Source organism: Aspergillus fumigatus, chromosome 3 (genome assembly GCF_000002655.1).
Source record: "Aspergillus fumigatus Af293 chromosome 3, whole genome shotgun sequence".
NCBI classification, from domain to species: Eukaryota; Fungi; Ascomycota; class Eurotiomycetes; order Eurotiales; family Aspergillaceae; genus Aspergillus; species Aspergillus fumigatus.
Genome location: NC_007196.1, coordinates 469047 through 483211, shown reverse-complemented (window position 1 = coordinate 483211; position 14165 = coordinate 469047). Strand labels below are relative to the sequence as shown.

Genomic DNA, 14165 nt, shown 5'->3' with positions numbered 1-14165 from the left:
CCTTACCAGCCTTATGCTGGATTGGCGTGAGGCCATGCGTCTTGAGGATACCCAATTCTCATCGTTCAGATTGCGCTGGCTATCATTTTCGCCTCGATGTTCGAGCGCCTGGATGTTCCTTGGTTCAAGGCCGTGAAGATGATCAGGATAGTGCTCCCAATTTTTGCGGTCAATGCGCCAAACTCTCAATTCTACTGGGTATCAGCCATTCAATGTTGGCCACACGAAAGTAATGGATGAGATGGTTAAAGTCAGAAGTGAGAAGTGATGATGTGTTGAGGGTAGAGGTGAGACATGAGGTTTGAAGGATTGGAAAGGTTTTGGTGGTGAATGCTCAGAAAAAATGACTTGATATTACTAGTAGGTGACGATTCGATAACAGTACTAGATGATGGTTTGATATTTAATACTGTGGTACTATATGGTGCTATTGATATCCCCGGCCGCGGGGGGTAGCGAGTGCAGCGATTGCAGGTCGGGGTTGAATGATCGGACATCGGAGGGGAGTTTGGATTTACGACATGGCTTGCAGGAAGGAGCTGGCCGTTACGATGAGTCAACATCACATTGGTTTGAAAGACTCATTGATGAACGTGTATATGGTCGTTGTTGTTGATGATGATGATGATGATGGAAAATATGTCGGAGTTCGAACAAACTCCGAGGACAGCCTAGTTCAACTAGTCCGATCATCGATCTTCAACTCCGAAGTAGAAATGGAGATGCCTGCTATGATATCTGGATGCCTGGGACGACTGAACATAAATACGCTCATGAGTCAGGTCTGAAGACACAGATCGATGTCTGCAATCAACGAAGGAACACAGATTAGCTGTCTAGGTCTTCATCATGCCGATCTCCCTCTCAAACCCCTTCAAATCGTCCAAATCGCAATGCCAGACGACGACAGAGAAAGCTCAGAAATCTGTCAAGGACGACTCGTCATCTGTCTACAGTGATGCTGCCACGCTGGTATCCGGCAGAGAACAGTCAGCAAAGGCGACGACGGACCCTCAACACCAGAAGGGTATCGACTTTAGTTCTACGCGTTATAGTATGGTTCCTTGTCTGATATTCGCTTTTGCCAACTTGATTGACCTTGAATGCTAATGTTTGCATCAATATAGCCCCTATGGGAATGTGCCCTCGTTCCTAAACCGAAGTGACTACCTTATGATCGATGAATGAATGAGGTGGGAAAGAATGGGGCTTACGAAAGATGATTGATGACATGTTACTTCTGCCATGGAGCTCATACTACAGCTCTATCATAATATAATACTATTTCTACTAAACACGACATGACACTTGTAAATACTCCTGACTCACTTTCTGGGTCCTCGAGTATATACATGCCGGGGTGGTAGGCTTGGAAATCTAGCCAAGCAATGTAATGACAGCTTTATCAAGTCTATATCTCCAGCGACTGATATTCTCTCGAGTCAGTAGTAACCTCAGGTTGGATTGGTCTAGAACAAAGTCAGCATCAACTCCAAATGGCGCCACATCAAGCGGCAACTGTAAGCCGAGGTATCCCAGCCCTCAACGCGGGGTATGTGGATTGATCACCTGGAGGCTTCGAATAGAAATACTCGACGGGCAGCTATACACCTCAAAACACCAACCACCAACTAAGAACAGGGAATCACACAAAATGCAAGCAGTAGTATTCAACGGCCCGTTGGAGGTCACACTGGAAACGCGCCCTATCCCGCAGATCCAGGATCCCACAGACGCAATCATCAAAGTCCGCTACACGGCACTATGCGGCAGGTCAGGCCCCTCTTCTCCGCTTGAAAGATTCCGTCATAACGAGAGAGACGCAGTGAACTCCACGTCTTCCGCGGCCACCAACCCTCAAGCACAGGCTTCATAATGGGCCATGAATTCACCGGCGAGGTCGTCGAAACCGGCCCCGCAGTTCGGAATTTCAGAAAGGGCGATCGTGTTGTCTCTCCCTTCACCATCAGCTGCGGCGAATGCTTCTACTGCGCACGGGGATGTTCCTCGCGCTGCGCCAAGGGGAAGCTATTCGGCTCTGCGGTGCTGGACGGAGGACAGGCGGAGTACGTGCGCGTCCCGTTAGCGGATGGCACGCTGGTCGCGGCGCCAGCCGCCGTCGATGAGAAGAAGTTGGTTCTCATGGCTGATATTTTCCCGACGGGGTACTTTGCGGCGAGGAATGCGTTTCGGGGGTGGGATGAGGAGGATGTGCGGGGGAGTACGGTTGTGCTGTTTGGGTGTGGGCCGGTGGGATTGTGTGCGCTGATCAGTGCATTGGAGTATCAGCCTGCGGCTTTGATTGCGGTGGATAGTGTGCCGGATAGGCTAGAGCGAGCGAGGAGTCTGGGGGCGGAGGCGTGGAATTTCCAGACGGATGCGCAGGGGCTGCGGGAGAGGGTGCTGGAGTTGACGGAGGGGCGGGGGGCGGATGTGGCTATTGAGGTTGTCGGGCATAGCAGTGCGCTGCGAATGGCGTTTGAGCTGCTGAGGCCGTGGGGGCGTATCTCGAGTGTGGGTGTGCATAATGGCGAGATTCCCTGGACGGGGAACGAGGCGTATGGGAAGAATCTGCAGACTCAGATGGGGAGGTGTCCTGTTCGGAGCATCTTTCGGGATGCGTTGGAGCTGCTGCTGAAAAAACAGGATTCACTTGAGTGTGTATGCAATTTTCTTTTGATGGCACGGCTGACCATGTCTAGGTTTATGGCTGCTGATATTCGACCGCTGTCGCAAGCTATCGCAGCGTAAGTCTTTCGCTTATGCTCTCGACCATGCTAATAGCTGCAGGTATGATGACTTTAATCAGATGAAATCCCAGAAGATCATCTTTGAAGCCGGAAAGTGACAGCAATTAGTGTCATTGGACCGCCTGTTAAGCGTTATCTGTATACTCGAAATACGTATATAACAAGAAATATGCACATTCAGTATGCCAGTCAACTCCGCCTTGCCTGCTCCCGTTGTGCCCTCTTCTGCCGACATTGAATCCCAAAGAACATTGTCCACCACAAACACCCGGTAGACAACACACATATCAGTGCCAAAGTTGTATACGCCCACCCATGCCCCATGGCGTTCGTCATGGGTGCAATGGCAGCCGACGCCCCAGCACCCAACTCACACCGAAACAGATTATTCGCCGCCGTCGCAGCAGCAGACCGTTTCGGCCACAGATCCACCAAGAGAGCATTCAATACTTGCGACGTGCAGCTAAGACCTAACGAAAAGAGGAATAGAAGGATCACCGGACCGGCAAGGTTAACCTTTTGGTTCATCACCCACCCGTAGGCGATCATCGTGACGCAGCAGATGTAAAAAGCTGGCAGGGCAACCTCCAGCCGAGCTCGCTCAACATTGAAGTTACTGAGATCGCTCTGCTTTCGTTTCTCGACGGGGAGGCCCGCACGGCGGGCATGGCGGCGGAAGTTCCAGTCGACTAGGGGCCCGGTGACAAAGGAGGCCACAATTCCCCCGGCGCCAATAGGGATGTACATCAGTGAGGACTGGATATCGTTGAAGCCATAGATCTCATGGAAGGAGGTGGAGGCGCCAGTCATGACGGCGTAGAACCCTGCAAATACCAATCCTGCGGCGAGGAGGATCAGGCCGGTTTCGAGTTCGAACGCGATGAGGAGGGTTGGGAGTGGGTTGGGGAGCTGGAAGCGGTAGTTCTTGCGGTATTCGGCAATTGACGCTTGGTCTGCTGCGAGTCCAGCTCGCTTGCGACGACGATGTCGGATTATATCGCTGACGTTGTTGTTCAAAGGCGGCGGGGGAACGGATCCGTCACCAACAACTTTGCGGCATGTCTCAGGGAGGAATAGGAGCAAAATGGCAAAGAAGACAGAGCTGAGGATTAATAGAAACCAGAAGATCCAATGCCAGTCCAGATACTGGCTGATCAGACCACCGATGATGGGGGAAAGAGACGGACCCAACATGAGCCCAATTGATGCAACGGCAATGTATGAACCCCGTTCGGCGGAGGTGATCATGTCGCCGACGAGACCATTGGATAGAGCAACAGTACCACTGCTTCCGGCACTCTGGATGCAGCGAAGCACCATCAAAGCTGCGTAGCTGTTTTGGAGCGAAAGACCGATGTTTGCGGCGATGTAGATGGTGAAGCAGATGATGTATGCCGGCCGTCTACCTACTTTGTCGGAGAAGCCAGCAATCAACATAGGTGAAGCTCCTTGAAGAAGCTAGGCACGTTAGTGAATCACTCCCGACTTCTCATTTGACAATGCATACCAGATAGGTTGTGACGGTAAGATTGATCTTGGTGATAGATACTTGCAGCGAGGAAGCGATAGTGTCCAGCGCCGGGAAATAGATGCTGGACGAGAGAGGCGAAAAGAAGCCGGCCAGGGATCCCATCAAGATGATGGCTCTCTTCTCGTTGGTGGTGAACACGGAGAAATCCTTGGGGGAGACATTCTGACTGGCTTGTGTCTCTTTGGCGATGGCCTCCCGAGCATCATTCTGCTGCTGCTTCTCATCCGACATGGAAATACAGTTTCAATGACAGACCGGGGTCACCTCTATTCAGATGCTGTGAAACCAGAAATTTTGCAACCCTGATTCCAATGATGTATTTAAGCCGGGCCCGCACAGACTGCGGGCTGCCCCATTTTGGAGGCCCGGTTCAGGGCCGGCATCGGCAGTTCGCCTCAAGGCCAGGACTAAGGCATTTTGGTGGAAGGGTAGCAGATATTTGCAGGGCCTGACAAGTGGCGGATGAATGCAATACTTTTAATTTGTCGAGTAAGCGCAAAAGGCATCTAACCCAGCTATTCTCCTCTTGTAGTTGTGCATGTTGCCATTCCTTGTGAGTGATGGATGAGGTGGGGAAAACGTGGCTTGGTGGAAAGCTTGACTGATGCCTGAGTCAGGTAACCGGCTAATCGGCACATGCCCCTTCTGCCTGAGGCTTACCAGCCAGAAATCTGGCATCGAGTTAACAGCGGCCGCTTATTTTCAGGACTACAGATATCAATGGATGTGTAGAGGACTAATGCAGTAAGTGCATATCTAGCCACAATAGCAATCAAGGAGATATAAAGATATTGCTACTTCCTCTCCCAGACCCCCATCCACTGTCCCCATGCCACAACTCTTCCCTCAATCAAACCTATAATCTCCGTCTTGGTAACCACAGCCCCCAACTTACTTACAGCCAATGGCTCCAACAGCCCAATGACCTGGAAGAAGTACCGATGCGGTCCATGGCCCAGCATTCCCCGCGGAGGGATGTAGATCGTTCCCCGACGATTCGCCCCATACTGGAATCCGCCCCTGAGGAGATGGCTTCCTGCAGCAGTAGGCTTCAAGTCCTCGTTCGATACACTGCACTTGCTTGCAGGAATGCTGTAGTACAGACCATGCACCACAGGCTCAGCCAGTGGTGCATCCGGATCTTCAACGACAAGAAGCCACTCTTTGATGTTATCGGCGACGGCTGGCGGCGCAGACCATTTGAGGGTTGGGAAGAGGTCTTCTCCGAAGAAGCTGTATTTGACTGGGATTTGCGAGCCGGACGGTCCGATCTCTGGACATTCAACCGTGACGGATGGTTTGGGATGCTCTGCAAAAGGAGGGGTATGCTGGATGAGGCCGGCGTCATGGCCCTTGCGGTTGGCGAGCAGCCAGGATAGGGGTCTTTCAATCCACTCCATTGCGTTGCACAGGAGTTGGTGGATGTTTATGGTTATGGTGAGGTGGTTCCTGGTCGAGGAGGATAGCATTATAAGAGGGTTGTTGGATGCGGGACACCTGAAGCGGCCCGGAAACGGCTTCAGGGTATCACGGCTGTCGGAGTATCCAGAGATTGGCCTTAAAGGGTTCTAAGTCCATTAAGTCAGAAGGTAGCTTTCCACAGACAGCAGCCTGTGTTACCACCTCTATGCGAATAGAACAAATATCCTCAAATATCCACAAGCTAAGGGGGAGTCATTGGACAACAAGTCCTGCCTCCAGGATCAGGTCTTGCCTCCAGGATCATAGAGGACAGACACTAGCTCATTAAGACTCCCTCATGCACTATGAACTAGGCTTCTTTTGAATCTATCTTCGAATATTCATGTTCCATCCTCACACTGTTAGTTCAACTGCTGATGGTTCAAAGCTGTCTCAATAGGTTGAGCGATAAGTCCGAGGACGCAAGCGGCAGCGTCGCAGATGTGACACTCATCATGCTGACTGATTTATGTGTGGTTTCCTGTAGTTGACAGCACCTTGTACCAAAACCATCCACAGGATGATTGCTACGGTTTCCGAGCAAACATGAGCGACAGATACCTCAGGGTGTAATCTAGGTAATCTAAGTAATTCACAACATGCTAATGCAGACATGTGATTGGTAGATTGGCCGAAAGCCTCGGGCCTCAGGCCTCGGCTGAGTTGGAGAATGCGGGGAAATCTCATGGATGGAGATACGGGGACTGACAATTCACCATCTGAACCATATAATCGGTCGAGAGATCTTATCTGAATCTAAATCAAGACCAGCTCGATCTCGATACTCTGTCAAGCCAACGCACCATGGCTGAGGTCTCTCCCAACCCCATTCCCTTCTCAGAGCCCCCGTACTTGCGGGGTCTCCCATCGCCATACTACACCGCCAGTCATCGCCGATTCCAGAAAGCTTGCCGCGCATTCTTATGGGAGCACCTCCTCAGCCATGCAATGGACTGGGAGAAGGCGGGTACAGTCCCCGAACATGTCTTTAATGATTTCTGCAAGCATAACATGTTGCTGCCGAATCTGCCCGCTCCGTTGCCCGTGGATTGGCTGAAGAAGCTGGAAATTCATGATATTCTCGGGGTGAAAGTTGAGGAGTGGGATTATCTACATACCGGAATCTACTGCGATGAGGTATGATGGTGGAGAATCAAGCCAACAGAACAGAGAAAGCTGATTAGTGATAGCTGGCCCGGTCGGGTTTGGCTGGACCAGGGGCCTCGTTGAGCGCCGGGTTCGCTTTTGGCATTCCGCCAATCATCAAGTATGGTAGCAAGGACTTACAAGAACGTTTTCTTCCTGATCTCCTCACCGGAAGGAAACGTGGCTGCATTGCCATCACAGAGCCAGAAGCGGGAAGCGATGTCGCCAATATCACCACCACTGCCACGAAGACTCCAGATGGAAAGTACTACATCATCAATGGGACAAAGAAATGGTACCTTCTAGAAGATATACTACAATTGATGGAAGTTTCTAATACCCATTAGGATCACCAACGGGATTTGGTCTGATTATACTACCATGGCCGTCCGCACTGGCGGCCCCGGGGCCGCCGGGCTCTCGGTCATTCTCGTGCCCCTCAAAGGCTACCCCGGTGTCACCATGCGTCGACTCAAGGTCTCTGGTCAGATCACCGGTGGAACGACGTACATTGAGCTCGACGATGTCAAAGTCCCCGTGGGCAACCTGATCGGTCGCGAAGGCGATGGTATGCGCATCATCATGACCAATTTCAACCATGAACGCCTGACCATTGCGGTCGGCGTCACCCGCCAGGCCCGTGTGGCCCTCGCTGCCGCCTTTGAGTACACGATGAAGCGCGAGGCGTTCGGCAAGACACTGATGGATCAACCCGTGGTGAGGCACCGACTCGCCAAGGCGGGCGCGGAGCTTGAGACGATGTGGGCGTGGGTGGAGCAGATCTTGTACCAGCTGTGTCATCTCAGCAAGGAGGAGGCCGATCAGCAGCTGGGAGGGATCACGGCGCTGGCCAAGGCCAAGGCGGCTATGGTGCTGAATGAATGTGCGCAGTGTGCGGTCTTGTTGTTTGGTGGGGCTGGGTATACCGCTAGTGGACAGGGAGAGTTGGTCGAGGGTAGGTTTCTCGCCTTCATGGTTTTCGGCTCGTGGCTGACATGTGATAGCGATTCTGCGAGATGTCCCTGGAGCGCGTATACCAGGTGGATCAGAGGATGTCCTTCTGGATCTGGCTGTGCGACAACTGGTCAAGATCTATCAATTGGGGGAGAAGAAGCTCGCCAAAAAGGCGAAGATGTGATGGCAGGCTGTTGTAATTCGTATGAAATTTAGACTATGGAATTTCCTGGTGAGTGAATGAACAGGAGCAACATGTCAACAGGCCTTCGTCCTGGCGACCGGAAACCAAGCTATCGCCAACAAAAAGAGTCTCCTCCCAGTTTACCCAGGTATAATAAAAATCTCTCAGGTATATTCGCTGGGAGGATCCACAGGGGCTGTTTAAAGTCGAGCGGCAGGCGTGTTCTTGCTGATATCACATATATAATCCTATTCTGTCTCATCAAGTGGGAACGATAGCCGAGAGTGTTTGGCATGGAATCGAGAGTCATCAAACATAGTGTCCTTTAATGCCACTAAGCACTCATTATTCGAACAACTGTGCACCGAGAACACAGAACTTGCACCAAGCCAGGAAACAACAGAGAACCAAAACCATCGCTTAACACCCGCAACACAAGCATTCGACGCATTCAATACAGCATTCACAGGTCTCTTCGCAAAGGAAGCAGCAGCACATGGCCATCAGACTGGGATCAGTCAGTACACATCATTCACTCAGAGGCAGAGAGGCGAGTCAAACCAAGCAGTCAAACATCCACGATCCTTCTTCTCCTCTGGAGGCGGGGCTTGGTATTGCATCTGGAGGTTCAGTATGGCTCGTTGGTATTTGGCAGTGTACGACTCCTACCTGCGGTGGATATGGCTGGGGAGGTGGGTATTGCCCCTGAGGGGGAGGGTAACTATCAAGCCATTCGTCAGAAGGAACTCCAAGAAGATTCTGTGGTGGCTGAGTACATACTATCCTTGTTGTGGTTGTTGCGGATAGGACATTTTGGCTTGGACAGAATAATCAAGAAAACGCCTGTTGAACCAGATCGCTTGCAACAACGACTTCAAGAGTATATGAATGAGCGAAATCCATCAAGGGATCAGGCAGAAGGAATAAATCCCCAGCGCATCGCCGGGGCTGCAGCTAGATGGGGACGCCCTCGCCTGGCCTGTCTTGGCCCTGTAGTACAATCCTGGGGTCCCACACCAATTGATCAATCTAGAGAAGCCGAGAGACCGTACGGCTCAGGCAAGCTGTGGAAGAGCCGAGATCATAGCATTTGCTGGCCTTGCAGAAGCCAGCATGCTAATTCTACACCTGTCGGTAACCTCCATCTATTGCTCTTAGCAATCACACCAGTAACAACCCAAGGTTTCGATATCTCCATACCTCTGTCGGACAAGTCTGCCAGGAGAGACATCACTAGAGGAAAGGGATAGATTGCCAAGAACTCCAAGAGGAAATGAACGGAGATGTCTCGCCCTCTAGGGCTGACACTAGCCACATTGCTCCACTGGCTCTGATCGACAGTCCAATAGTCATGGCAAGTCAATACTCCACTGCAGTTCCCCTGTCAAAAGAATTGTGTTGCCTGATTTTGCCTCCTCTCCTTTTACTGCTGGGACAGTTGATTGGACGGTGGCCGCCCAGAAAGGGTAACATTCTTATGAAAGGTGGTGATAAGTGTTGCATTAGCCACATATACACCTTAAGGTAGTGATCTATTGATCCGAGATGATAACTACTGTATATTATAAAAAGCAAAATAGTTGACAGTAGTGCGTACGGAGTAGAGTAGATGATCTATACTAAGAATAAGCAGATGTTGTATCATGGCCCAGGCTCTTATTTATAGTAAGACAACAGATTTTAGTTTAATTACCTTCAGTAGCTGCTCATTGACTGGCCCAGACTGTGGCTAGATATTCCCTCACATATTAGCACTCTGGACCTAGTAGTTTCAGAAGCTATAGGTGTTTCCAGCGTGCTAATACACCTAGCCTGTAAATCATCTAGTATGTCCATATTTGGTAGTTGAGATTGCTTATACTAAGCAATCTAAATATTGTCATCAGCTAGAGCACATGAATGGCGGTTACTATGCACACATTGACCCCTGTATATCTTGCACACCCTCTTCCCAGCGACCTGGACCACGACAGCACCAAGACCCTGAAGCTGCCTCGTGGGGAATGACAAAACCCATATACTCCACTGGCGGATAATTTCTATGCACGAGGGGATTGTGGAGATAATCTCCGCAATACTCCTTGTCAAGGAATGACCTGACACCCTCCGAGGACACAACAGGCTGACGCTGAGAAGACAAGAAAGGCTTTGAGATGAGAATGGAATGTGTCTCATGTTGCCCAAATAACTAGGAACCATGCATGATCGGCCTGTAGACATTCTCTGCGCTATTTGCTATCCTACTGCGTTAAAGATACCGAAATGCAATGACTACTTGGTAGAGGGACAGATTGGCGGCGTCAATAGAAATAGTGGCAGATGTGCAGAGTACGAAGAATGTAATCATTTTTTGCTATTTCAGTCCATATAGCGCAGAGAATTAGCCCAATGGTCGCGCACTCAAACAGTCAGCAATTCTACCTCGCACCACAACCACATTAAAAGGACGGGTTAGCGTTGGTCAGAAGCTGCTCAAAGTAGGCCTAGGTCCGTCAGTCACTTATCCCTCATCTGGCTAATGGATGACATACCTGGAACCAAGTACCAGCCTCAGGAGCAGGCTGCAGAGCATCACTATATCCGCAGTGCGCGTCATACCGGGGGGAAGTCGAGTTGGACGTGCCATCACTCTCTCCACCGGGCTTGATCCACACAAAGGCATCCTGGAGCGGATCGCCGGTGTTAGTCGAGGGGCGAACACCGAAGCCGGTGCCGATGACGTTGCACCAGTCACCCCAGGCGTTTTGCTTCGTGGGCTGGACGCCATTCCGGGCTGAAACATTGATTAGTCGGCACACATCGGCGATTGGAATAAGCACTTACAGGTATCCATGATGAAGTGGGCATCGAAGCCGGCTTCCTTGAGAAGAGGCGCCATGGCGTTGATGTACTTCTTCTCGTCGCAGTTGGGGTCTCCCTGGGTGTAGGAGGGGCAGGTACTGAGCGACCAGGCGTTGTAGTTGGCGACGTTGGTGGCCAGGCCACGAACAGCCGCGGGGGAACCCGCGTCGGTGTAGACTTTGGCGAAGAGTGTTGCGGCGGGGCCCAAGTTGGCGGGCCATCCGAGCCAGCCCGCATGGCCTGATGAGTTAGTGTCTGGAAGGGATACAGAATGCGGGAAGTGAGGCATACCTGCGTCGAGGTACATGGCGACGTTGGGCAGGTTGAGCTGCTTCAGAGCATAGTCGACACACTCCAGGTAGGCGCTCTGCGCATTGGCGCATTTGGCGACGTTGAGGTTGGTCACCAGGTTGGCCAAGCTGTCGGGTTCTGCAAGATGTCAGAGAAAGGCGGCGCGCAACGGAGGTGTACGGCCTACCGATGACGAGGATGGTGTGAACGTCAGAGTACTTCACCAGCTGAGCACGGATGGCGTCAATGTACGCCTTGTAGTTGGCCACACCGTTGTTGGCAATTGAGTACTCGCCATTACTGGCCAGAGCGGCGCAGTCACGGTCCGGCAAGTCGTAGACCACGAAGATACCAGCGATAGGAGGGTTGGCGCCGGCCTTGTTCTTGGCCTGAATGTCGGCCAGGTAGGTTCCCATAGTGGGCACCTTGGCGGCAACGTCGCTACGACTGTCAGAGAGTTGGTCTCAGTATTGGGATAAGGCCACTTACAGCCAAACAAATGAGGGCACTTCAGCAACAGCACTAGCCTTGGGCTGCAGCGAGCTGGGCAGAGAAGGCATGGCCAGAGTATGGACCTCGGAGGAGTAGTAGGGGTTGGCATACAGCTGGTAGCCGCTGAAAGGGTTACCGGATGCGGTCACGGTGGGTGCGGATGTAGTTGGACCAGTCGTGGTAGGTTTGGTGGTGGTCTGGGATGTCGTCGTCGCCGCCGTCGTCGTCGTGAGGGTGGTGGACGTCGCGGTGGCTCCCGGGATACACTGAGCGTAGTCTAAGGAAGTCAGTATAAGTCTCCACTCAGGACGATATCTAACATACAGGGATTCAGTGTGCTACAGGCTGCGCCGGCAACACAGCTCGTCGGGCCAGACCAGCCTTGGCCGCCACCTAGAAGCATATCAGCAGTTGATACAGTCTTATTCCAGTGACAGCCAGAACATACATTGGCCCCATACGGTCTGCTGGGCCTGCACGGCAGGCAACAGTAGAGTCAATGCGATGGAAGATGCAAGGTGCTTCATCTTGGCGTCGTATACGGTGAAATCCCAAGACTGACCAGGAATGACTCTCTGAAAAGACTCGACTTCAATGGAGATTCAGAGGATAATTTATACCCCTCTGTCACATATCTTGGTCGGAACCATCGCCGGCTTTCCGGAGGGTACCAGGTACACACAGTCCAGGGGCCAATCGCATATCATCCGTTCAAGGAATCCATTTAGCCTCAGGAATACTATGCAAGCGGGCTCCGGACTGACGCGAAAGACTAGTGCCCGAGATGAAAGGGTGGTTGACTCAAGGCCAGTATGCGCTCATATACAACCGAAAAGGGTAAGGCGAGTATTGGATGGCAGCATTCACAGAAAGCCCCGCATAATCACATTTCTTCAGCCAACACCCTAAGATCCTAATACTGAGTTTCAGGCAGCGGAACAATCCTGTTCCTGCTTTTTCCGGCAGTCGACGACCCTATTGAAGCGCGAATCGCAACGCCCGACAGCAGCCACATGAGCCCTCGCAGGCTGAGGTTTGCGGGGAACAGACTACATAAACGGTACTAGACTTGCGTGCAACTAGACACGGAGGTTTCAGATTTACCTATGAAAATGCCTAGCGCCATTTCTTCCCCGCGTCTGCAACACTTTGCTGCATGCTGTCTTTAGGCATGGATCTTGCACTCCTTTGACCTCAATTGCCGATTTAGGGGTGTAGTTCTGCAGGTGCCGGTTCTGCGGCCCGGAATGCCATGGTAGACAGGTCCCGCAACTTGCCCCTTGGAGGCATCCTTGTTGGCTGGAGTGCCGCAATATGATGCACCTCATGGAAGGACACCGAGCCTATGGAAGATTTCGGCCAGTTTAGGCAAAATGGCTGTCTCAAGACACCACGGCCCACGATGTCGTTTTGATTTATTGCTTGTCAACCCTTTTCCGTTCGGATATCTCAGACAATGATCTTCATCAAGAAATAGGTAGCGCCATCGAAAGAGGAAATTTATTGTCCGCACCGTCTGGCAGACTATTCAGGTACACAAGATACTGCAGTAAATGCCGGTTGCAGAATTCCGTGCCGGGACCCCGCTAGTGCAGGGAATATCAAGTGATGCTTCCCTCCTAATTTAAACCGATGTGGCTACGGTGTCCTTTTCTGGCAAGACTAGCTCGTATGCTTAATCGGTGAGAGCTATTTCACCTGTACTACAAGGGAAATGCTATTGACCGGATTTGGAGATCAACACTGACAGTGAAATGACACTCAGCGGTTCGGATAATGATTGCTCGGCCAAGCTGGAGATCGACAGTACTAAGCTTGACAAGATAGACAACCCCTATCGCTTGTGAACCAGCGCATGTGGGCCAGGTTTTAAACTTGCAAGCTCCTACAATCACTGCCCCGACATGGTGTTCCAATGGATAATATTGCCTTAAGATCTATGTCAGCCACAATGGTCACATCAATCAACCCACAAGTGACTTTTCTAATGCTGATATGACACCCTGAAACAGCGCTGTGACTCGTTCTCGTGCCAGACCTTGGTAAATCAATCATATCTGGCTACATAATGACGGCAGAATGAGCTCCACTGATCGCAATAGTGGCGTTCAACCTTGCTTTGGAGCCTGAAAACGTTTGCTCGTCTCACAGTGACAAGCGCAAGCAAAAGCCATCCCGTACAGAGACAGTACAGAGACAGGACAAAGAAGTGTCTGAACCAGCACGACGTCCCTGCTGCCAGGTCGGTCAGTCATGGATGACACTGGCAAAGAGAAGATTGTAGAGATCAATATGAGTCTATGGCGGCCACGTCACCTGAGGCCAGCATTCCTGACCTCGCAATTTCGCAAGTCAAGAAGTAAACAGGCTGACCCAATCCGCAAATCATGACCCACATCCAGTCCGCAAAATGAGCGGTTCTGGGTTGGCCCTGATCCAACCCGCAGCCAAGCAGTTACCGCGCCCAGAATGCGTGGATAGAGATAAGCTTAAGCCTTATTCAACCATGTCCAGC

At 51.5% G+C, this 14165-nt stretch overlaps 6 protein-coding genes across 6 annotated transcripts; 3 read left to right on the top strand and 3 right to left on the bottom strand.

The window, feature by feature from the left end:
- Positions 1-785: 785 nt before the first annotated feature.
- AFUA_3G01960 (uncharacterized protein) lies at positions 786-1297 on the top strand. Its single transcript, XM_743423.2, has 2 exons — positions 786-1054; positions 1128-1297. The coding sequence occupies exons 1-2, from the start codon at positions 850-852 to the stop codon at positions 1154-1156; spliced, it is 234 nt and encodes a 77-aa protein (XP_748516.1). The 5' UTR covers positions 786-849; the 3' UTR covers positions 1157-1297.
- Positions 1298-1654: 357 nt separating this feature from the next.
- On the top strand, positions 1655-2848 carry AFUA_3G01950 (alcohol dehydrogenase family protein; the record flags this gene model as incomplete). The annotated part of the gene is made up of 4 exons (XM_743422.2): positions 1655-1773; positions 1827-2657; positions 2703-2747; positions 2791-2848. The coding sequence occupies 4 exons, from the start codon at positions 1655-1657 to the stop codon at positions 2846-2848; spliced, it is 1053 nt and encodes a 350-aa protein (XP_748515.2).
- Positions 2849-2939: 91 nt separating this feature from the next.
- On the bottom strand, positions 2940-4512 carry AFUA_3G01940 (MFS transporter; the record flags this gene model as incomplete). Its single annotated transcript, XM_743421.1, has 2 exons — positions 2940-4208; positions 4258-4512. 2 exons carry the CDS (start codon positions 4510-4512, stop codon positions 2940-2942), a joined length of 1524 nt encoding a protein of 507 aa, XP_748514.1.
- A 449-nt stretch (positions 4513-4961) lies between these two features.
- AFUA_3G01930 (YbhB/YbcL family Raf kinase inhibitor-like protein) lies at positions 4962-5904 on the bottom strand. Its single transcript, XM_743420.2, has one exon. The coding sequence runs from the start codon at positions 5748-5750 to the stop codon at positions 5076-5078; it is 675 nt and encodes a 224-aa protein (XP_748513.2). The 5' UTR covers positions 5751-5904; the 3' UTR covers positions 4962-5075.
- A 454-nt stretch (positions 5905-6358) lies between these two features.
- On the top strand, positions 6359-9518 carry AFUA_3G01920 (acyl-CoA dehydrogenase family protein). Its single transcript, XM_077804283.1, has 4 exons — positions 6359-6879; positions 6933-7183; positions 7236-7843; positions 7893-9518. Exons 1-4 carry the CDS (start codon positions 6547-6549, stop codon positions 8024-8026), a joined length of 1326 nt encoding a protein of 441 aa, XP_077660440.1. The 5' UTR covers positions 6359-6546; the 3' UTR covers positions 8027-9518.
- Positions 9519-9543: 25 nt separating this feature from the next.
- cbhC (putative cellobiohydrolase) lies at positions 9544-12461 on the bottom strand. The gene is made up of 8 exons (XM_743418.2): positions 12099-12461; positions 11975-12043; positions 11648-11927; positions 11346-11599; positions 11159-11296; positions 10850-11107; positions 10558-10799; positions 9544-10509 (listed from the first exon to the last, which is right to left on the bottom strand). Exons 1-8 carry the CDS (start codon positions 12175-12177, stop codon positions 10465-10467), a joined length of 1365 nt encoding a protein of 454 aa, XP_748511.1. The 5' UTR covers positions 12178-12461; the 3' UTR covers positions 9544-10464.
- Between the last annotated feature and the right edge of the window lie 1704 nt (positions 12462-14165).